The sequence below is a fragment of the Crocodylus porosus genome, unplaced genomic scaffold (genome assembly GCF_001723895.1).
Source record: "Crocodylus porosus isolate Cpor-Errol unplaced genomic scaffold, CroPor_comp1, whole genome shotgun sequence".
NCBI lineage: Eukaryota > Metazoa > Chordata > Crocodylia > Crocodylidae > Crocodylus > Crocodylus porosus.
In genome coordinates this window covers 6065493-6090521 of record NW_017728938.1, presented here as the reverse complement: position 1 = coordinate 6090521, position 25029 = coordinate 6065493, and the positions used below count along the sequence as shown (strand labels likewise).

The following is a 25029-nucleotide window of genomic DNA, read 5'->3' as shown; positions in this document are numbered from 1 at the left end:
GTGCTTAATATATTTCACAAGACAAATAGAATAAAGTCAATACAAAAAAAACCTACACAGCAATTCTTTAACCCACAAAACAACATCCAAGTACGACCTTCTTCTGCTCTCAATCTAAGATATGAATTGGGCGTCTAAATAGTATACATGGAACCATATTTATGATCATTATCCCCACCACACACCCAATAGAAGGTTACTCAGTAAGTTGGGAAAGGGTCGATTTGCTGGACAAGTTGAGAGCAAAGTGATGGGAGCTTGAACCCCAAGAAAAACATTAATTTTAGAGCTACTACATCAACAGTGTTGTTTCCTATTATACATATGGGACATTTCTACAGGTTTCATGAACAAATGACAGGCCTCCACAAATCAACACTTTATGCCAATACTGGATAATGAAATCAGCGTTCAATGCTGAGTTCTACACTGAATATGAAAATCCCTCACATAGACCCCAATACTGTACAACAGGTATACTCCCAAACAAATATTAAAAATGCAGTTTAATTTCAAGACAGTTATGTTTTTTACACAATGTTTTTGGTGCCAAGTCAGGATTTGTTATTGCAGTTTGTTCTCAGGTTGGTAACTCCTAAGCCCTGCCCAAAGAAGGTGATGACAGAGAGAAGCATAGTCCCAGAGTGTCATGGATTTTAAACAGGAGCAGCTGTGGATTAGCTCCTGCTGTACCATTAGGAGTTCCACCTCCCAATGCCCAAAGCAGCAATGCAGTACTATCAGACAAGATAAGAGAAAGAAGACAACAGTAGAAATGGTAGATCAATTCTTCATTCTGATATCACAGATACGGGGTCCGTTCATGTAAAACTAAGGTTCCAAAATAAAGTTTAAATTTCCCTCTACTGGATAGCAAGCAAAGGAAAGGAACACCATTGGGCTAATCATGTAAAAATATTTCCAGGTAGTGCTGCAGCATACAGCAGTAGCTCTTTGGTATATGCCTCTTGCATTCACAGTTGGAGCTCTGTGCAAAGCACTGAACAACCACTCTAGCATGAATCTAGCAGAACATAGGCAGTGCCATTGCTCAACTTCTCATCTACAAATTACACTCCCAGTAAGAGATCAGCAGGAAGAGGTTAGTCATTGGCAACAGGATACAGGAAATAACTATGCTGCCAATATTTTTGGGAGAAACAGGCTTTACAGATTCTCATTGTCCTCCAGCTTAAACAGGTTTGACAGGCGCATACATTGTTTTATACCCGTCACCTCAAGAGCTCAATAACAGAGTAAAGAAAGCAATACATGTAAAATCTCTCTCCCCTTCTGTTTCTACCTTTCTAACCATTTTTTAGAGGAAGAGAATGCATACGACTATATTTTCTGTCTTACAACATGTATCAGTCCATGATTTAACTATTTCCTGGATTCTTTAATTCCACCATAGCTCAGATCTCAATGCATTTCCCCCAGAGAAGGATGAATTCTGGGTGCACCACGAACAAGTCCCAACGTTTTTTAAAATGGAGCTGATCTTTCTCTTAAAAATGAATACATCACCAGATGGAGAGGGGTGTCAGGCACTCAAAACTGATCTAATGACAATGAAGAGAATAACTGCCATAACAGTTAGTTCTTTCATAAGGTTCTTCTTAAATTAGCCAGTATTATAATGCCATCAGGAGGGGGATACAACTGTGTTCTGCAGGTACCACAGAATTGTATGCATGAAGGAAATGGAAGAAGGCAGCTTTATGTACTATTCTCTTTCTCCAGGATTATAAATAATTAAAACATGTGGGAGAAACCACATCATTCCACAAACATAAACCAGCAAGGATTGGTGGTTTTGAAGTTCTCTCCATCTCGCAGAGTCCAATATCAGCACATGAACAAGAAAAAGCCTCCACCCTCAAAATCCAACATTTGAGGCAACCAACAGCACCAATAATCAATAGTATTAAAACAGAGACGGCCAAGTGCCACCTGCTGGGTTCTGCAAAGCAGACTGCAGCCACCCTTCATTAACATAGGAGTGCCAGCCCATAGAGTTTACAGATCACACTATACAAATCTCCATTCTGACCTGAGCAAGCAAGCTGTTCTGCATGCTATCATTTGCAGTATCAGCCCATTGAAACCTTTCATACAACATATACTTATCAGATGTAAACCTTGAGCTACCAACAAGTTGCACATATAGCAAACAACTAGGTAGTGTCTGGCTGCCCCTGCATCAAAATGACCTCTCCATGTAAATTAAACACCTAAATGCCAAGGTGCAAATTTAAAATGAGGTTATTTCAACTACTTGAAGTACTGCTGTAAGTACCAGTTGGTGAGTGACCATGTGAGAAAGGCATCCTTCTCATAAAAGGACAGCTCAAGACGGAGGTTTCCTTAACATCATGCATTCATTAGAAAGTCCCCTCAAATCTTACACTACATATACACATGTTGTATTTATTAAATTGAGAAACAGATGGACATGGTGAATCTGTGGTTGAAGAATCTGGAAATGACATCACAATACACTGAACAGTAGTTTGTGTAAGCAGAGTGCCATACAGGAAAGAGTAGCTAATTATGGTCAGGCAGTGTCACTGCAAATTTCCAGCCTTTACAGATCTCTTGATTCTTAGCCTGTAATGTATTTAGTGCAAGACAGGGCTAGGCAGAAGTATGGAAATATCAGTTCTTCAGATACCTATGCTTCCAGAGGCTTACCTGGTTTAAGTGAGAGTTACTGATGGGCTTAGTTAATGATAAATTTGCAAAAGATTCTCAATTACATTTAAACCATTGGATTTTTATTTATTTATTTTTTATAGGTTGTAAAAATTCAAACTACTCCAAATTACTTGAAGACACAATTTTCCCCTCAACAGTTCAGCCCCAGATTTGTCTCAGGAAAAGACTAAAATGATACCACTGCTGTCTGCTAGGGAGTGACTCATGACATTCTTCTTCCATTCATTTTGCTATTGATCTACATTTGTACTTGCCCCAGAACTGAAAGGTGTTACTTTTCAACATCTCAGGCACACTGTTAAGTGTGGTAACCTAAGCTTTTTTAGGCCATTTTCTGTGGGTCTATCAAGTAATAGAAGTTTACTAGGTTGGAATGAGGGTTGGTGCTGATCTAAAGTCAATAGGAAGTTTTCCATTAACATCAATTGGTTTTGTTACAGCGCTGAGGAACGTGCATTATTCTTCTTATATTAAATCACAAATTATTGAAGCAATTGGTGGGACACTCAACCTTGGTATGTAATGTCAAAAAGTAAACTAAACAGACCAGCACTGCCAAATACCCATAAATTTTCAGACACTCCATTTAAAAAAAACAAAAAAACCTAAAACACCGGTCCATACAAAAACATTTAAAAAAAATGTCTTCCATAAAAGCACAAAGCCACTGGAGCTTGAAGCTCCATTACAGGAAAGGTAGCAATGAAAGACAGATGAAGCACAGCAACACCCCTTGGTGTCTGAGTGGGAACACAGCACTCTACAAATAACTCCTGTCAGGTCTTTATGGCTCTCAGGAGCCTGTGTACACCCTTCCCCAGTCATGTACTGCTGCTGCATTCCTTTGGCCACCCCCTGCCTCTAACAGCTGTTTGCCTTGAAGGTACAGGGAAGGGGACAGTATGGCCAAGACGGAGTTTCAGGCTGGGTGGTGGGTCCAAGGACAACCATTTTTTTTTTTTTAAACTATGGTTGGTGTTAAACCTCTAATTCTGAACGCCACCCTTTTTCCTGCCACCCGGGGCCTGGCAGAAAGGCTCCCTTTACATTATATAAAACTTGTGTCAGTAAAAACATGGAAGTAAAACATTCTGGGAGTGTCTCAACAGGGCAATGAAAAGGCAGCATAACAGGAGAGAGATTTACTCTCCCAGGTCCTGTGGCTGTCCCTTGGGGTTACTGTCACACATGAGCAGAACTGGAGACAACACTGCACATGTAGAAGGGTTTGGTTACCATGAAGTTTAATTCAAATTATCTAGAGTTTTTCCAAGTACGTTTTAAATAGGATGAGCTTCAGTGAAAACACGTGGGTACTATTGAAGGGATACTGCATTTTAGCTAAAGTGACCATGGCTGCCCTTTTAACTGAATGTGAATAAGTTCCTACTCTGAACTCCTACTGTAATTGCACATGTAGGAAAATGTAAGGGAGCAATGAGAAATTTAACAGTGGGGTTGCATGTACATTTGTAACCACACATTTCTGTATGCACAATTCTAAAATTAGTGACTTGTGGCTCTTGCTCAGCTAAAGCAAGGTAGTCATTGGTATTCCTAAGGCATGGATAGATTTAGATAATTATGGTGATAATTATTCACATAAAACAAAGGAGGAAGTGGGATTACATTCTTCCCCAAACAGGAGAAAACTAACAAGGAAGGGCATAAGGAAATAACTGTTCTGTGCAACTCTGAACTGCTATCAAGTATTAGGTAGACCACCAGGGCTCATCCAGAAGTGTCCATCTTCCAGGTGAGCAATCTGTTTGGAGGACAGGTGTCACTGGGTGTTGTTCTCTTCTTCCCTGTCATTAATTTACAGACTTTAGGCACATCATATTGGTACAGGGACCAATAGCCACAAATCTCAAATCAGACCACAGTTACAGCTACAGTTGGAAATATGAAATGCTCTAAACAATCATTTTGAATTAAACTAACTGGAAACCTTTAGATTCACCAAGTGCAACTGTGCATAGGCCAGCCCTCATATATGCAACTCCAATTTGCCAAAGGACAATGTAAATACAAGGGGAGACACAGACACGAAATTCTCCACCCAGATGAGGCACATGGAAAAGTAGTGCATGCAAGTAACATCTGAATTCAGAGCTGCAGAGCAGAGGCCTTGCCTACAACTACATGTGTATGTGTATTTAAACTTGAAATCTTTGTATACAGTGAAGGGTATTTACAATTACTGTACACTGTTAAGAAGTGAAATGTTTCATACTAGCAGAGCTCTTTCCAACTGGATTTTGCTTCCAGTATAAATGCAACAACCTGGACCTGGAATCTTTCAGCTACCAGTTTCAAATCTAGCCAACCTGCTAAAAAACACAAAATAGGGCAGAACATTGATGGTCTATAAGGGCATGTCTAAGCCTTTTCCAAGGTTCTGGAAACAGTGGAATTTTAAATGAAGTGTTGGATATGACACAAGAGTAGATCTTCCTTTGAATCACTCCAAGAGATCATTGGCTTTCCACCCGCCCCCAGCAAAATAATTTTTTTCTAGCAGCATTGACCGAAGTGTAAAGCAACCTGGTTGGCTTCCATGCATCCGATGGCCTCTTCCAAGAGTGAAAACTCCACGCAGACATAGCCATAGTGGGAACCTGGGGACAGCATTTAAATACAGACGGGAGTCATGTTAGTGTCTTGTAATAAAGAAAGCCACAATTAAACACCCCATTTCTCTTTTCCCTCAACCTCAAACCCTCCTACCACCTCCCCAAAATATGTGCAAGATAAAAAGCAGAGGATCAGTGGCTGATGTCAGATGCTGTTCAACTTCATGGTGCTAAGCCGATGTTTTGGTTCAACACAAAGATGGTATTTCCATTTCCCCCTCTGAAACCAGATGACCCGTCCTTAAAACAAGTAATAATGAATCACATGTTTTAAAAACAAAGAAAAAAGAAAGAAAGAAAGGCACAGTGATACTGTGTGACAGGTACAGGGTCATAATAATTATGAAGCACAGCTTGCTCCGAAACAAATATGGATTAATTCAGAACAACTACTGTAGTGCAAATCTAGACAGTATCAATTCCATGCAGCCACCAGCAACTAGTAATTTAATTCAGGTAGTGCCTCAAAGAGAGAACAAAAGTACTTATTTGGCTTCTTAACTCTGCTCCTGTAATAACTGTTTGATTTGGAAGTCCTTTGAATTGTGAGTAACATGCATAGAACAGGACGGGAAATTCCAGCCTTTTCTCATCCTGGCTTCTAAGATAAACCCAATGTCTTTCCTATAAATATTTTGGTACACTAACAAAGAAAGGAAGGAGGAAATTACAAGTGAAGCTGTTTTCAAATCACAACAGAAATACAATGTTTTTAACCTTTTCTGAATGAGTCCTTGCCTCAGTCAGAGCAAGAGGGACCCACCTGCCTGTGCTGAAGTATGTCTCATAGGAAAAGTGTAGTATTAATGTTACTGGAATTATGATTGTCCTAAGAGTCATCCCTGATGCTGAAAGTGACTCCAAGAACAGAAGCTCTGAGGAAAAAATCTAGTAGTAAATGAGGAATTTTTATACCATTCTGATTTTTTGCATCTCCTCGCCCCTCACCCCACAGCAGCTTCTTCCAAATTAGCTTGGATGGACACCTTCAAGCTGAGACAAGTATTATGCATACACTTTGATATCCTTTTCCTGTCACTCTTTGGGGTCAACCAGTAGATGTGTGCATAGAGTCACAGATGGTATTTGGGTGGATCACCTCAGCTGAATACTCCAGTTCCTATCCTCCCAAGGGTGGCATTTCCTCCAAAAGTAGCCAAGACTTAAATAACACTCTCTGCAGCACATCCTAGAGCACCACCATGACGCACCCCCCCCACACATGAAGTTCACGAAGCATGCTCCTTCTCCACACATGCCAAAACCCAGAAACAGTTTAGCTGCCATTCAACATTGCTGAGCATATGCCAACAATAACAACAGTCAGAGAACCTATACTTCCTCATTCTCAGAAGAGACTCCAACACCGCAGGGGCAAGTGGGTGGGGAATAGCAGCACTGTCCACTTAGAAGAGACACATCAGTCTCTTATAACAAGCCCACATTATGCTCTCCAAACTATTTCAGAATTTTATCTGCTGCTCTGGTCAATTTTGGTTTCCATACTTCTTACATTTTCATGTTAGCGCTTCCTCCATGCTCCACAAACTCTCTACATTCTGTTCTAGCTATACGATCCTAATTTTGTGCATTAATTGTTCCAGTTAGAGACATGACAACCTGAACCTCCCCTTCTACCTTTTATAGGATTTCCTCTTCCATATATTAGTTCTGCTTTGTCCATGATTTGTATTTGCCATATAATACCATGCAAATACGATTCAGATAAAACTATATATTTTTTAAGCTTAGTGAAAAACACAGGCAAGCACAGGACCCCTACTGCATGGAATGAGCAGTATGCAATCATACAGAGCAGTCACTTGGAATTGCAGTAATAAAATCAATTAATGGGAGACAGACTGGTCAAGAAGTCAGCAGAGAAAATGGCAAACTAATGCAGCTGTCTTCCAAACATTGATTCTGCCTTAGTGACATCAGTCACCTTTAAGACATAAGCAGTTTTTTTTGTTTTGTTTTTTGTTTTGTTTGTTTTGGGGTTTGTTTTTTTTTACACCTAAGAAGCAGTGCTCAAGAAACAAAAGCCACTCTGAAGGAAAGGTGCTGCCATCTGCAGGCAAATTACTCTTGCATTTAGAAGAGTCGATCTAGTTCAACAGCACTATGGCTCACATGATGCATCTGAATGTCCCCAAAATCTACAACTCTAAAGCACCCCTCCTCCCTTTTCTTAAAAAAAGACTTGCAAGAGTGGCATGTACCAGCAGGTAAGAGTCTTGATTTATAATCGCAGCCACGTGGAAAGTTTCAGATACCACATGCACTCCCCCTCCCACAAGGAGTGAGATAGTAGTGATTTGCATCTTGCTTCCCCTCTCCTCCACCTTGAGAGGCACTTTAAACTCAACATTTGGTAGAATGGAATGGAAGCTGCAGATGCTCAGCAGTTACAGATACCCCTCAGGATCTGATCCAATGCCAGATCTGACTACGGTAGGGTAAGGAGTAAGATTTGAATGTCATACACACACCTCATGCCTTGGTAATTAAAATGTAAAGCAACCTAATTTTTTGCAGAAGTAGAATCATTTTAAAACAGTAAAGGGAGACATCTGAGAAATATCATGTTCTAGGAGGGGGTTTGGGAGACAAAGAAGGTGGGAAGTATACAAGTGTTTGAAGGAAAAAAAAAAAAAAAACTCATGCAGAATTTTTTTTTGCCAGATGTTTTACCCTTCTTCCCTTTTCCCCCCATCTTGCCTTGTATGTTCAAGAAAGAAACAAAATAAGAAACTCAAAGCAGTGTAGTATATCCCTACAATGCCAACTTATGTCAAGAGGAGGCTTCAGACCAGAAGTTCTGAACAAAGAGACATTCACAGAGATACGCTATGCAGAATGTACTAAGCAAGTTCAAAACCAAGACGAGAACAAAGTTTAGAGTGCGCTATTTCAGACTGATACTATAGACTGGCAAACAGAAGGCTGGGACTGAGATCTGTCCTGTTCCCCCTTCCCAAACAATATGCACACTTGTTATTTTCAGATTTGCAGATGACTATTAACATCTGACAGTAAGGAGACTAACCCTTGTCAAAAACATGATAAAAACAAATGTAGGATCTTCCTTTCAGACAAAGCCAGGAAAACTGACTGGAACACACTGCATTCTATTCGAATATATAACTGAACTAAAAACCCTGGCTAAAAGAGATGCTATAGATAAGAACCATGAGGCTCCTACCAAGCCCCTAAAAGCACACAGAATCAATTTGGTTTGATGATGGAGTCTTTATGCATTAAACTACATCACCCCAAAAGCAGGACCATATAACAAAACAGGAATCCAGAAGGTAAAAAATGGCATATAAATTTTAGATAAAAGCATAGTCCACTGGAGAACCACATGGCCTCTTTCACTTGGAAAAAGTATGCTCCCAACCAGTATTGTGTTATAAGCAGCATGACAACCTGAAGTCTTCTGGTCTTGATTCTTTTTCTGGAGTTTAAGTAATGTGAGGTGGCAGAAGAATTGAGAAGAGCCATCTCATGCGATCAAAAACAGTGAAAATTTAAGTTAATACCATGATGGTCCCTGCACAATTAAAAATGGAAAGTTGGAAGTAGCTCTTTGGAAACCTGTCTTTACTCTCCAGCTACAGAATTCTTTCATAGCACACCTTTGAGTGTACGGAGAAACTAGGATGCTCCTTCTGGAAAACTACCTATCTACACCTCATGACATAAATAATGGAGCAAGGAATTCAGGTTTAACTTCCCAAATCTCATATGAAGATTCAGACTGTAAGGCAGAAAGGAACAGAACTATAGCTTTCATGAAGCTACAGTACTTAAGACACTCACCTTTGCCACCGATCTGGGATCCTACGGAATGAAAGGACACCAGTGACTGTAAGGATGGTGGAAGCAAGCCAGTGAAGAAGTCCATGTGGCAGGGGTGTGAGGTCAGGAAGCCCCTGCGACTAAGATACACTGTCTTCCAATTGCAAAAGAAAATTCCAACACTGAACACAATTTTTTGAGCTTAATTAATAAAAACTACTTGGGTACGAGGTCAGAGGAAGAGTTTCTTGACAACAATTCCCTAAAGTGACAAAACAGCTCCCTTGAATTTGTAACGGTCCTTTAGCTTTCTTAATCTTTTTTTTCTTTAAATCAGCAAGTTTGATTAAGTATATGCAGATATACTCTTAAGAATATTATCAATGTAGCCATTAAAATGAACTATCAACATTGTAAAGATGTTACTTAACTTTTAAACAGACCACTGAATCCATTCCATCTTCCTGACTTACACACTGGAAATATATTCTGCTCTCAAACAAGAAGTGAAACAGTCCTTTAACATCAGAAATATGAGAAATAAACATGTAAAGTATTGCATAAGATTAATACTAATTATTTAATGTTCCGTTGGGTTACTAGACATCAAGGATGAGTTCCTGGTAGGGCTGTATCTTGTAAAATGAGTATACAAAGAGAACGGTCCACAGAATTCAATAAAGTATATTAAATGCTTTTTTGAATTTATTCAGCCATTTTTCTGAAGATGCACAAAAACATCCCAAGATTACATGGTAAATTATCAACCACAGTGTTAAGGCACATTCCACAAATGTTGTCAAAAGCTTAGATATCCTTTTCTAAAGTTTTACAAAATGTTAGGAATTTTTTTTAATTCTGTAGTTTTAAGCTCAACCCCGAATATTGGGAGAATCTGAAAGTGAAATCTACAATGAAAGGAAAGTCAAAGTGGCTTCACATACTGTCAGTATCAAAACTGAAGGTACAAAAAGCAAGCAAGCGTATACAAAGAATAAATTGGATTTAAAAATAAAATCTTACATTTTAAGCTAAGATATTATAAACAGAGGGAAGAAAACTTGTCTTAATATATTCTGAGTAGCTTTTAACCAATCCAGAACAAATTCCTTATGAAAGAAATTATTTTCCCTTTGCAAGTGATAGATCAATTACTTTATATCTGCAATCTATTATCAAGAGTATAGCAGCATGATTTTCCCTTTGTTTTAATAATGAGATCTGCTTGATTCAGAGATGGGAACACTGCCTTCTTTATTTACATAAATTTGTTTTACACAAAGCCTATAAAACAGATGGCTTCTAAAATTCATGCAAAATGAAGTTTTGATGACTTCAGACTTTTGACTAACTGCTGCTTCATTTTCAAAAGAAAAGAAAGGGTGTCAAAAATAGCTATAAAACTTGGCACTTCACCCACATACAGTTTTATTTCTAAAAAGTCACTAGCAGGCCTCCAAAATGAGAGCTCCAAATAGCCTAAAGGGCATGTCTACAGTAGGAAAAATGGCTGGGTTAATATGCATTAATCAACACATTTTAACGAGAATTTTTACACGTAGCATGAGCCAAGCAAGTAGCATTTTAAAACGCATTAATGCTGACCACAACTATCTCCACTCTAGACACTGAGTTGTATTTAGCACCTGGTAAAAAAAAAAAAAAAAAAAATCTCAAAAGTTCTGTCCATACTCATTTCACTGTCTCCAAAATATCTGGTGGCACAGAACAGCCACAAACACCAAAGCACACAGACAACCATGTGCTTCTGGAACATAAAGAAAAATGATCAGCTACTGATGGACTGCAGCAGCTGGCAGAGTCTTACACTCTCCCACCACCAAGCCCCCTGTAGAGGTGGTATAACTGTTGGCAGAAAGGAGGTCTTGCTGGCAAAATTCAGTGTAAATTTGCAAATCAGTGGCTGCATCTACATGAGATGCCTATTACGCAGTCATTTAGCACTTGCATAACCAAGTACTGTGCAGCAGTGTTCAGGAATAGTTGCCTAGTGACACTTACTGTGCAATAGCTTGCTGCTACTGTGCAGTAGCTTCATATCACAGTTTGTGCCCAGAGACACTACTGTGCAAAACTAACAAGCTACTGTGCAGTACGCATCCCGTGTAGATGTGGCCAGTAGGATCCAAGTCTTGGTTTAAAAAAATAAGAGACTGTAGGTAAACAAGCATCTTAAAACACAATAGGCATTTAAAAACCCCCCAAAAAACATGGGTTTCTAAATATTCAAGTGTCCGGGCACATGAACAAATTCTGCAAGGTACACTAGGGTGTGAACTTGCAGCACAATGGCTCCTCTGAAGTAACTGCCAATGGGCATGCAAAGCAGCCCATCTTGCTTACAATGAGGGGTGAATTACTTCACATTTACCATTGGGTAAGAATGGGTACAGATCCCTACCATGTAATAACTAACAGGGGGAAGTTCATAGTCTAGCTTACCTTGCAGTAATTTGTTCATGTGTCCATACCCTTAGATAGTTAGGATCCTATGTGCTTTTAAAAATTATGACCACCATGCTTTAAAACAGGTGTTTTTATAGTGTAAACATGGCCTGAACATACTCATTTGAAAGCACAAACCATTCCGAGTAAGCCAAATATCCACCAGTACCAGTCCCACAACTTAAATTTACATTCTGATACTGCACGTAAAATAAATCCTTTTTAAGAGACAATATACCATTGCTCTAGATCAGGGGTTTTCAACTTTTTAGTGCAAGTACCCCCGGCCGCCAAACAGGAGAGAGGGGAGTAGTGCGTTAATGGACATGGAGCAGGGATGGCATGTGGGCGGACAGGAATGGTGTGCCGCTGCCTCCCAGGAGCAGTGCCGGGGTGGGATGGAAAAGCTCACCGGGCTGCCACGTGTGAGCTTCCCTGCCCCACAGAAGGGCTCTGATGTCCTCACTCCACTCCAGCCCTGCTCCTGTTAGGCAGCAGCACTCTGTCCCTGCCCGCCCATGCATATACCCTAGGACCGGTCCAAGTACCCCCAGGTGTACGCATACCTCTGGTTGACAACCCCTGCCCTAGATCAGTGGCATTGTGTCAGCCAACCCACAGGGCTCCCCACCAGGTCCAGAAATTTGGCCACAGGGGAACAATGGCAGAATCAACTGTTGCAGCTACCAGAGCCATGGCAAATAACACTGCTCCCTTACAGCGAAATGTCTGCACCCGTGGGGAGCCCTGCAAACTGGATTACAAGGACCTACACACCAGACTGTGCCAGTGTACAGGATCACTCTGCAGTGAGATCTAGTATGCAGAGTCACTCCACAGCCAGATCAAACATGCAGGGCTGGATCAGGGTACATTGTCACTCCATGGCCAGATCCGGCACATTTATCCCACTAATGGGCTCCAGCATTCAGACCACATCTGTGCCACTCATCCAGACTGAGCTGGAAGGTTGACTAGATTAGAGGTGCCAACAGAGGGACCACGGTGCTCACAGAGGGACTCGAAACTAGGAAATGGGCAACCAGGGATAGGGCCTGCCACCAACAGCCAGGGTATGGTCATACAGTTGGGGATGAATATATCACAGTGGGCGAAAGAGCTTCAGACCTTTTCCCTGTACTATCAGAGGTGGGTTTGTTTGGGCCAATGGGCCAGATCCAAATCTGACACCTCTTCTCTGGACAATGCTGGTGAACAACACCATCATATGGTTAATTAGGTTACAACTCTATTAGCTAATAGTCATGAATACCAAAGGAAGTAAGAAACCCTCTGGGCAGCTTGGCCCGCAGGTACTAATGATCAGGGATCCGGGTTTTCCATTTTCCCATGAAAAAAAAAACAGAGAAAGCCACAGATTTCCCATTTTTGTCAGAGAAATCCATGGATTTCCCCCTTTTACAAAGAGCTCTGAAGGCTGGCTGAGTTCCAGCCTGCAAAAGCTGTTTGCAAAAGGGCAGGAAAGCCCCAACCCTGCCCAGAGGGGAAGGGAGAGGGGGAAGGGCAGGGTCTGACACTTGCATTTACCAGAGACTGCTTCAGGCTCACTCTTCTTGCTGAAGGTAAGTGGAGCTTGGGGGTTGCAGGGCAGGGCTGGGGTGGGGGCAAAGAGCTGGCTAGGGGCTGAGGGAGTGGGGAGGTTTGTAGCCAGCCAGGCACTCTGGCTGGCTGCAAAACCCTGCTGCTTCCAGCCAGCTGCAAAGCCCCGCACCCAGCCAGCGTGCCCAGCCAGTGAGTGCCCAAGCTGGCTAGGGGCTGAGGAACTGGAGAGGTTTACAGCAGCAGGGCACTCTGGCCGAGGGGGGGGGGAGGGTGTTGCAGCCTCCTCCACTCCTTCAGCCCCTAGATAGCTTGGGCACTTTCTGACTTGGAGGGGATTTTCAGCCAGGCAGGCACTCTGAGCCCACAGCAGGCAGGACGGGGCGGTGCATGTGTGCGTGTGCATGTGCGTGAAGCTGGCTTGTGTTCCTGCTGTAGCAGTCACTACCTTCTGTTGAAGTCAGGGGGCTGCAGACTTGGGTCCCTGACTGCATAGCCCTGGCAGCTGGGGTCAGGGGCTGTGGGTGGGAGGCAAGGGGCACAAGCAAGGCCGGTGGGCTGTTTGGAGGGGTGGGGAGTAAGGGACACCAGCAGGGCTGTGTGGGGCATTTCATTTTAACTACAGATTTGGGGATTTTTATCAGAGAATTTGCAATTTATCAGAGAATTTGTGATTTTTTTTTTAAATCACAGAAAACCAAGATCCCTGCTAATGATTCAGTTCAGTTCTTAACCCTTGATTATTGAAGGCCACACTATGTACAAAACGGAGGCATGGAATTCAACAAAAACATCCCACACCACCCTTCCCTCTTGCAAGGATTCAAGGTCTAAATGAAGGACACCTCATTTTGCACACAGCAATGAAACCCACACTTCTGACCTGCTCACCACAGTAGGCCCCAGGCCTGTGCTCCAGTAGGAGACCCACAAAGGAATCCCCTCTATAGTAATAATCCTCTACTGAATGCTTGCCAGAAGTTGTGACAAACAAACAGATGCTATGAACAAGGTAGAATTTACTTTATCTAGTGATTTTCAAAGTGGAAAATGTATACAAGGGATGATCAACTAGAACCAAAGCATACTAGAAGACTCAATGTACAGTCTAAAGAACTACCAAGAAATAATTACAATTGAGAGCAGTTTTGCTCTCTAAAAGCCAGCCATGATCTTAAAGGCATTCATCCTCTGATGGGCCAAATAGAATGGGCATCCGCAAAATTGCTGAAAGCAAACAGATGTGTGTGATGTATGGTCAGAAGACATCACTGTATTACCATGGCATACCATAGTCCATTATATTTTACTCAGCTGTCCTTGTTTTGAACCCCAACAACTTGTTTTGCTAAAGTCTATCTTCAGAAAGTGATTCAGTTTTTGATAAAAAGGCATAAAGAATAAGCGAGAACCCGCTGCTTTACTTGGTAGTCAGTTTCAATGGTTAACCACCCTTTTTTTTTTTTTTTTTTAAAGTAGTGACAGATTTGTAATTTCAATTTCTCTCTCATTCTTGTTTTGGCTTCTAGGAACGGATTCACATTATGCCCTTCTCTATTACATGGACGAGCATTTTAGCAACCAGTTTTATAGTGCAGAAATCCAGCATGCCAAAAACAAAATCACCCTCACCCCATCTTCTTTTTGACTAACTAACCAAGAAGAACTAAGTTTCACATTACAAGGCAGTGTCTTCAGCCCCCATAGCACTTCTGAGTACCTTTTCTGCATCCTCTCCCATTTTATAACACCCTTTCCAAAACACTGACACAGTACTTGGATGCAACATGCTAGTATCAGTCTAATCAATTTTAAACATAACTGTGACATCCCTATTTCTACTCACTACTCTCATATACTCAAAGTTTGCAAAGACTGTATTAGCCATTTTGGCCACAGTACTGTATTGTGAGCTTGTATACACAGACTACTCTGACCTCTAGATCCTTTGCTGCTTTTCACGGTACATTTTCTACATTCCCTGGGTTGGGGGAACAGTGCATTCTGTATTCTTAGAGGTCTAAGTTTGCATTTGACTACCGAATAAGATACAGCATACAAATACATAGTTGAAGCATAGGCTTTATTAGCTATTTAACAGTGTAAGAGGAGTTAGGAAACAGAACCCCTTCCCCAGATATCCTAGAGCTAATAGTCCAGTATGGTTCCCAAACACTGTTTGTTACAGCAGGTCCTATCCTGTACTCAGGTTTGGAATAAAAAGCTGGCCCTTGCTACCACAATTCCCCAAGATCACCTCCTGCAGTGGGGAGTCAATAATTAGCATGAAGATTCAGTGCTTTCCCATCCCTGCTTCTACAAGTTAGAAAGAAACTGACTAATCCATTCTTTGAGGTCAGCCAAAAATATGCCTAAGCCTTCATCAGAGAGCTCCATGGCATCTTCCCTGAATACATTAGAGGTCATATACAAGATCTGTCAATGGCTGATCACTGATCCCCCCATTTCACAGAAGAACTTTGCTATCTCCCTATTCACGCCCTTCCTGGCCCAGTCAATCCCAGCTGGTTTGGCTGCTCCTGGCCACATCCTTCTCTGGAGCATCTCTGACCACACCACCTTAATCTCTTGGAAGTGCTCAATAATTAGGGGCACATCCTTTTTTATTCTGAGCACCAAACTGACCCCAGTGGTTGTCACTAAGTCATTTTCACCTAGATGTATAATAAGAACCTGCAGTGGGCAAAAGCAAGCTGTCAAAGAATGCAGGAGTTGCATTAACTGGTCCCACAGTGTGCCTTTCCTGCCATGCCAGAATAAGCAAATGGCTTCACCTCTGAAGCCCAACTGGGGACCACCTGGACTGCTGGCGACCCTCTTGTGGGCCCAATGAATAACTCTGTGGTCGATTATCCAAATAGCAGACTGAGATGCTCCGTATTTCCTTCCTGCAAGGATAACAAAATTACCAACAACTTTTAACAATGCAACAGTTCTATCACCCCCTTCTGCAGATATGCCTGAACCAGAGGTGGAAGGGTGCAGTCTGATCACCAGCAGCTATAACAGCAAACCTCTCTCCAATGCACTGAAACAACATGGCTGCAAAAGGGGCTGCCCCCATTCTAATGCTGCCAATAATTATTTCCCAGCCATGAAACAAAATCTCAATTTTTTAAGCACCAACAAGAACAAGAATCTGGTTAAGCAGCACGTATTTCCATGAATAAAGCAGACTTCTCCAGAAAAGGGAAAAAGCATGTGGTGAATGCTTTTGTTATTGCATTCCCTTAGTGCAGGCCAGGTTCTTCCTCTAGAGTACTGAAAAAGTCAGCACCACAGATCCCAGAGCTCCCCAGAATGTCCCTCTAGGTTCAAGATGCAAGTAAAACAATGCTAGTAGACAATACTATGTTCTCATTTCACAAAAGCAAAGACAGCCCTGAATGACACCTTTGAATTCAAACAGGTTTTTAGCTGCTAGCACATGCCCCACAAGTTGAGACAGCATGAAGAGGAGGGAGGGAATGTCTGCCCTTTTAAGAAAACTGTCCTTTTCTACAAGCTTTCAGGATCAAAGTCCCTTCATCAGACTCTGGGAAAAGTATAGATGGTAAAAAGTCCCCATAGGTAGGAAATAAACTTCGTTTTTGCACAGAGGGAGCTGAAGATGGGAAGGACAGTTTTCTTGGAATTTCCCAGTTGGTCTAATAAAAGGTATCATTTTGGAACCAAAAGTTCCAGTTCTTTGTATGTCTTCTTGCCTTAGACCGTCACAGCTACCAAGTACACCTCTGCCCTTTTAAGGACACTTGCACAAGTTCAGGAGCTGTCACCCCATGGTGATTCTGACCCAACCCAGAGGTCCCATCCATAACAGCTAAGATATCACTGGAAGAGGAAGGGATGTCTGCTTTTTAAAGGACACCGTTCCACCCTGCTGGGAGAGTAGCAGATGTAAAACTATCAGACTTGCCAGCTGGTACATAATTGGAGGTTAGTCCAATTTAAGGACAACATTAGTTCACTGCCAATCTGTGGACAAAGTCAGCCCATAAGGGAATATCGTCATTATGAAATTAAATAGTTAAAGGTTTCAGTGTGATTACCATGCAAAGGCACATCCTGATAAATTCAAAATCCAAATTCTGTCAAATCCATTTCACACACCCCAGCTATCCCTGGAGAATGTAGATTTTCCTTGAAAATTTACACACTAGACCACAAAGGTTAAAGAAATTCCTTATATCTGCATACTACAAACATTTTTCTTTGTAAAGGATTTTCTTGTACTTCAAATTTTAATGGCAAGATTTTCAAAAGGAACCTAAGTTGAGTACCTTACTAACCATACTACTTTCAGGATTTCTGAAAATTCCAGCTGAAATATATTCTTTTAAATGGTAAAACAAACTAGAAGCACCACTACCACCATAAGTGTGCAGGTTAGGAAATGTGAGAATGATGTTGTATCTGTGATAGTCCAGAAATTGTGAGGCAAGATTTTTTTGAGGTGATTATCTTTTATTGGACCAGCTATGTAGTTGGGATAAAGTTAGATAAGCTTTCAAATGAAGACATTCTTCATCAGGTGAGACCCACCAAAAGAACATTTTCATTTGAAAGTCTGTCTAACTTTATTCCATAGTCGGTCCAATAAAAGATATCTCCCTAAGAAATTCTTGCCTCTCACAGACTAGGGAAGACATTTTTACAAGGTGACCCACAAGATCTTTTGCAATTAATATTTGATGTTTAGTCTATACATTAAGTTTAAACCGGTATAAGTTCAAGACTTGTCCCAAACCAATTTAAATGGATGTAAATTGGATGTAGATTCTTATACTGCACTTGTAATTTGAAGATGTAAGCTAGTCAATAAAACGCGCATTTAAACCTAAAATGGAAGTGCCCCCATAGTAAAGACAGTGCAATTTAGATTTTTAGACAAGCCCTTAAATTTAGGTATTTTATTCCCTGCTCCCCCGGGTGAAAGGTCTGGTTAGAAATGGCATCATTCTGCCATAGACTTGAAACCTATCAGGTAGAACTCAAATGAACTGGAACACAAATGTTTGGCTGTTTGCTTTTAGTGAATATAAGTTATATATGTAGTTGAATTTAAGATGCGTTATACTTTACAAAAAAACCTACATTTTCAGGTATCTCTTAGTTAACTCACTCTTACTTAACTTACAGTTTAAAATACTTTTTAAACACTGTAGTGAACTAAAAAGTTACAAATAAAAATGTCCTCATTCTGCCATCATTTAAGCCAGCAGTCAGAAACTTTTCTCCTACGGAGGGCCAGAATGACCCCACTGGGGTTTGAGGAAGGCCACCACCACAGCTTCTCCCTGCTGCCCCACTGCAGTATGGACTAAGTTCTCCCCTGCTTGGTGCCAGAAAGCGGCCAAAGCCCCCTAGATCCACATGCTGAAACCAGTGGCTCAATGGACTAGATCCTGCCTACGGGCCATAGTTTACCAAATCCTGTTCTCAGCCAGGCAAATATAGTTAACTAATTAGAAACATTTGGCAGTGCAAAGAACTTGGAATGGACAAATTAAAACTAACAGCACTAATACAGTCTGATTGGAAGTAAAGGGGCTGAGGGGTTAGATTTTAAACCAGAACAAAGGACACTTAAAAAAATCCCGATTTTATTATATCTTTGATATAGCAACATTTCAGATGTTTGTACTAATGCACAGTAAGCTCTCCAGGCCAAGAAGCAACAAATCAAATATTTTTTGTAACCTTCTTTTTAAAAAAATGTCCCCAAGTATTGCACTTATGCTAGTGATCAGTTTAGTTTGATAAGAAATTTAGATAGGTATGACTCTTACTGCAAATTAAGCCTGAAAGAAAATATATGAATACAAAAAACTTATCCAAGATTACTCAAAACACAGTTATTGTAAGGTATTCACAAGAGTATACAACTGACACCATAAAAGTTTATGAAACCAATAGATTCACTGTCTACCTAAATCAGAAGATCAATTCCCTGCTCATAATTTTTGCAAAAACAGGGCTACTTGGAAACAGCATTTCACACAGCTTATTTTAACAAAGATTGAAAAATAAAAATCTACCCCTCCCAATAGTCCAGATGATGAAATGGAAGGCAATTTGAAAACCAAACCAAAAATAAAAGTTCCAATACATTTGGTATCTATTCCTTACTTATGCATTTAAGAGCTACTTTACCCACTGCCCTTGAAGATCTTGAAATCCAGTCCCACTGCAGATAACACCCCCTTCCTCCATTCTCTCTCTCTTCTAGACTCCACAGGAACATGAAGCTTACTTATGGAATACATGGGTCATGCTCGTAGGAACATAATATTGCAAAAGTTCATTTTTAAGATGTAAGCTAGATTTAAAATACAAGTCAAAGAAAATTATGAAAAAATATCAGCTAATTCTGTGGCCAAGTCAGGCTAATTCCAACACTGATATTTTAGTATGCTAGTGATATTACAGTGAATGGCAACCAACAAAACTCCTGGCAATGGAATTCAGAACCTAAAAATAAAAATAAATGTACTTATTTTCATTTTATTAGCAGTTGATGCATTTTGGGTTGGTAGGAATTTTTCTTCCAAATCTGGATTCTACATAATTTATACATAACTAAAAGACTTTAAAGGTCATAAAGGATGGGATGGGCAGGGAGTTAGATGAATGGTTTTGTTTTTTTTCCACCTGAAATTCAATAGCACAGATTATAGGAAACCTTATGCAATTTCTCTTCACTCTAGATAGAACATACAGAAAATATACACTCTTATTGGCAAGGCAGAAGTCTGTAACTTTATTAATGATAAAGTAACGTATTGTCACCTCTGTACTAAGAGGGTAGCACCACAAACTCAAAAAGCAACAAAACTGCATCAATAGAGGAGGCAGTGAAGCCAAACATATATGTATCCACTTTTAAAATAAGGGAAACATCATCAACCATTTTTTTTTGTTATATAGCAGCTACTCTTTTTTTTTTTTGGGGGGGGGGGGGGGGAGAAATGTGCAGAAATGGCCTGCCCAAGACACACACACACACACGGGGCTGAGCCCTTCATTGAATACACCCTTTCTTCATTTTCCCTTCCCTTAAAGCAACAAAACTGATAACAGTTTCAGGATCACGGCCTCCAGATTTGATCAGAACAGAGATAAAAAAGAAACCCACAATACTGCTAGATTGTACACACTGCACTTTTATTAAGGATAAAGTATTACAACACTGTATATACAGAAGATCCCAAAATCTGGTAGTGGGAGCCATCAAAATATCCCATAAGAGGACTGGAAGCTGCACATGATGGAAGGCATAACTAAATACAGGAGTCTTGTATTACAATGTTTCTAAACACACCACCCCAAGCAGTTAGTGACATGAGGGGGAATTGTATCAAATCACAAAATAGATCAAGTAACTCAATAAAAATGCAGGTAGAGAGTCAACTTGTAGAGGGGGTTAGGAGCTGTCAGAGTCTGTGGAAGGAAGTGGAAAGGGCCAGCACAGTGCACATGAACAAATGTAGAAAGAGGACTGTGCATCTCAAAAAGGCTGTGAACACTTTTTAATCAAAGGCCTTGCTTGCTGCTGCATTTTAGGGTTATTGCATTAGCCCCATAACTCTATAGTAGGGTTGACAAGGCAATTAGCACTTCTCTGCTTCCTTTTTACTAGCAAGAGGCAGCTTATTGTAGCCCTAGAACCGTGAAACTTGTCAAGAAGTAACTGTCTGTTCTGTTGAACAAACTTAATAGGGGCCAATTGACCTGCCCAGATACAAAAACCAATTGAAATTAAGTGGGATCTTTGGTCCAGGCCACTTCTGTTGGCTACAAACAGGATTCAATTCTTTCTCGCAGGCTGGCATTATAGACACTTTCCCACATTTCTGAAAGTTGAGATCCATCAGGACTAAACAGCTTCAGGGAAGAGCATATCTGGTCATGCCTTAAAATTGAGATTCCAAACATGCTGCAGAATCTGGAGAGTTCCTTAATAATCACCTTCCTAGACTTTTCTGTAAGTGCTGGTGGGTCGTACATCAGCAGCCATGCCCTAGGCAGTAGAGTGGACCACATAACTTTTGCCTTGGGAAACAGTGAACACAATGTTATAAGGTCATTCTTCATGTTCATTAATCCCAGCCTTGGTTGGTGAGCCAAGTCATTTTCCCCTACATGTATAATTACTACATTGGGCAAAACGCCCCTCTGTGCCACAGATTTTTATTAGAGACAGTAACTCATTCCACAGCATGTCCCTTGTACCAAACTATGACATAAGCCCTTGTGGGATCTATCTCTAGTTGTGCTCCATATGGTTGGCACCAAGACCTCTTCTGCAGTGAGGCTTCCAATGGAGGCCACAAATCCATACTTCAGAAGGATTAACCTGAGTCACTTCTGAAAGGAAACAAAAAAAAGGTTCAGTTTAGTCAGGCACTTGTCCACCCTTCACAAAACAATTCCCACTGACCAGAACAGCAGCTTGGCTTTGTACTGCTATGTAGGATATGGGATGCAAACATAGGTATTATTGGCACTGGCAGTGTCAGAATAGTAGCACTAAGCCTTCAGGAGATAGTAGGGCAGGAAGGTGCAGCAATGCTTTGTGCAATTACACAAACACCAGCAGGTTGTGAAGGTGCAAGACTTCAGTCTTAAAGCATGCCGTCAGTCCTCTCCTTCCCACCTTCCCCAGCTACACTCATGGATAGGAGGAGGGAGCTGGAATTAGGTTATATGGAAAAAAAACCCACCCCAGAGTAAAAGGACAATGAATGCTTGAGAACATAAGAGCTCTGCTTTAACAAGAGGATCCCATCTACCTTGGCATGCACCCTAAAAGGTGAAAAGTATATGTCCCAGTATGTGGGAATGCTTCATTCTGAAGAGAAAAACATAAAAAAATCCCAAAGGAAGTGTCGACTATTAGCCTTCAAACTACAAGCTCTTACCAAGTTAATAAGCCTTATAAGGGAATGCTATTTTAAATTTCAAAATCTTAATGGATACTCACTTCATTGGTCCGATATACAGGATAGACTGCACCAGAAAGAATCTCTTTCATGAGTTTACCTATAGAGCTTATTAATCAAAATCTGAAAGGGCACCAATATGGTAGCAGTTAAGCAGAATGACCATGAAGTTCAACTCTCTTGGTCAAGTCCTAGAAAGAACTGCCTTAAGTTGCATAGGAAGGGAAGTGCATTGCACTGCCCACCTTCTAGTACATATCCAGGGCCATAGAGAATGAACATAAAGTCAATGTGCTTGGTGCCAGAGAAGGCAGACAGCTATGTAAAGCTTGTACCTTCCATCCCACCCTTTACCTGAGTAAGTAGAGCAGTGCTCAGTGGAGCCAACAAGCAAAAAAAGCTGGCGGGGCCACTAAAGAGAGGTATAATGGGATCAAAGGAAAAAGTAGTGGTATCTAGAACACCCACCAAGAACAAACAAAGCAGAACAGCTGATATTAAAAGCAGCTTCTAAGAAGTTCATGCAAATTAATAGGCAATACTATTAATTTCCTATAGACCAAAAGCAAAATCGGCAATTACAAATATCCCTCCCCTTCCATTATCAGACACTTGTACCCAACTGAACTATCCTCCTTCAATGAGCAGGGAAGATTACTGCTCTATATATTCCTCCTGCTCTGAGGATGAAGTCTGTAACTCTGACACTGTGGTTGAAGTGCCTTTCAAAGCTCAAACACCCAATTGTTTCATATCACCTTATCCAGTATATACATCATGGGGCTACTCAGCATCCCTGGTCTGTCATAGCAGTGTCGTACCCAGATTATTTTTTCTGGGATGCTTCCTACCTCTAACAGTTATCCAGTCAAACTTCTCAGTTCCACCCCCCCCACCCAAATATTTCTACTAACAGGAGAAGCAGGGTGGGGGGAAAAGGGGGGGAAGATATTCCCGTTGCTCAATGTATAGTGCTCTTAGGCTCTCCCTTTCATTACCCAACACAGGCTTTCAAACCAAATATTCAAAAATCAGCTCCCCTTTAAAAATCGGACTCAAAACCCCATAACCTCCTCACTCAAATTTTTTCTACTCCCAAGCCACTTAAGGTATATTTAAAATAGGCTGCTATAGGTCTTATCATTCCCTCAACCAGCACTATCTCCTCCCCGGCTCACCTGATCCCTCCAGCTCCGCTTCATGGGACTCCTCTCTGGGCGCTCCGCTCTCCACCTCGGCCAATGTGTCCATCCTCCGCAAGGGTCTCCCAGCTCTGGAAGAACTCCTCTTGGCTCCCCAGATGCACTTGTAGAGCAAGCCAGAACAACCTCAGGGGTCTACCAGCAACCTCTGCTTATGGCTCATCACCCTTATACAGCTTCCCCAACTGCTGGTACCAACCCTAATACAAATTTTGGTTGAAGAAAGCACCCCTTCCATGTTCTTTCCATTGCAGAGATTTTCCAAAGAAGCAACAATTCATTTGAACAGAAAGCTGAGATGGATTATACAGTACCAATCTCATGCTTTCATTCATTTACTTAGAATTAATTTTGCATTTGGCAAATATTACTATAGTTGTTTAAAAGGAGCACAATTCATTAAAAGTCCTTTTAAAATAAATTTATCTCATCACTCTCTATTGAGCTGTTCATATGTACAGTGATCCCAAATGCTCTGTTGGCACTAGACACGCACACAAAAATTGAAGCATTTAAACACTAGCCAAAACAGTAAAAAATAAAGATTGAAAAAAGTAATGCAGGAACAGTGGGTTTTAAAATATTTGAAGATCTGACAACTAAAAGGAGGGACTGTTCAGCGCGATTCCCTTTGAAGGACAAACTTTCAGTTTCAAATTTCTGCCAGTTTCAGCACCATTTCAAATTTACAGAAAATAAAATAGGAAGAAATGAAGATGTGGTACAAATAGACTGGTGGTATGTTACTACAAGCTCCACAACTTTCCAACCTCAGGGTAAACACTTCCTCATCAATCAACGAAAGAAGGCGATAGAGAATAAAATGGCATACAGTTCTTAAAGAAACACTAACCAAGACTCTGAAAAAGGTGTAATCAAAGAAGGAGCCAACAATCTAGATTACTTACCCTACACTATGATTATATCTGCCAACATTATTCTATACCATTAGGTTGGAAAAACCTCCGTACCAATGTATTTGCTCAGTCCCTTTACCTTGCCCATACAGAGCATTCCAAAAACCCAACTTGGAGCTCAGAATCAGTTGGCATTGTGGAGGGTAACAGGGTAGAATAATTTTAGCTTGGATATAAGATGCTCATCTAAGTGCTAGCTTTTTTGCTGAAAGTCAGATAGCATTGTAAAGCCAGTTATCTTGATTTATCCTTCTACTTCCCCCTTTAAAAAAAAAGGCACAGAAAGTGTTTTACTGTTTTGCATATGTCATGGGCCAACAGTCTAAGGAAGAGAGCACCAGAATCCAAACAACAACAAAAATAAAGCTCGCTGTAAGGTAGTGTTCCATGATCAGTATGTATAGAGATGGAAATATGCCTCCCTTCTTACATTTTATCATTTTTAAGATTATGTTTATAAACAAGTCAAGTTGTTAATCTTAAGAATGAATAACTAACTACGTACATTTTGACATACAAACTAGTCTTGCAAAAGGCGCAGAGCAGGGTCACTGATTTTGAGAGAGCCAGCTGACCTTTTTACTATATTTGTTATCTTATAACTTCCAACCAATCTGATCATTACTTATGGAAAGCCTACTTCAAATTGAATCTCGCAGGCAAGCTAAGGAAGCATGAGATGGATGAATGGACTGTAAAGTACATAGAAAACTGGCTGGAACATCAGACTCGGAGGGTACTAATCAATGGCTTGTATCGAGTA

The 25029-nt window shown here is 40.9% G+C and overlaps 1 protein-coding gene across 2 annotated transcripts in view; it reads right to left on the bottom strand.

The window, feature by feature from the left end:
* Positions 1-25029, bottom strand: part of RBM6 (RNA binding motif protein 6) — a 102242-nt gene that overhangs the window by 47019 nt on the left and 30194 nt on the right. For both annotated transcript variants that reach the window (XM_019547526.1, XM_019547527.1), the window contains exon 6: positions 5266-5339. In XM_019547526.1, coding sequence (XP_019403071.1) covers positions 5266-5339 — 74 coding nt within the window. The remainder of the gene's footprint in view (positions 1-5265; positions 5340-25029) is intronic.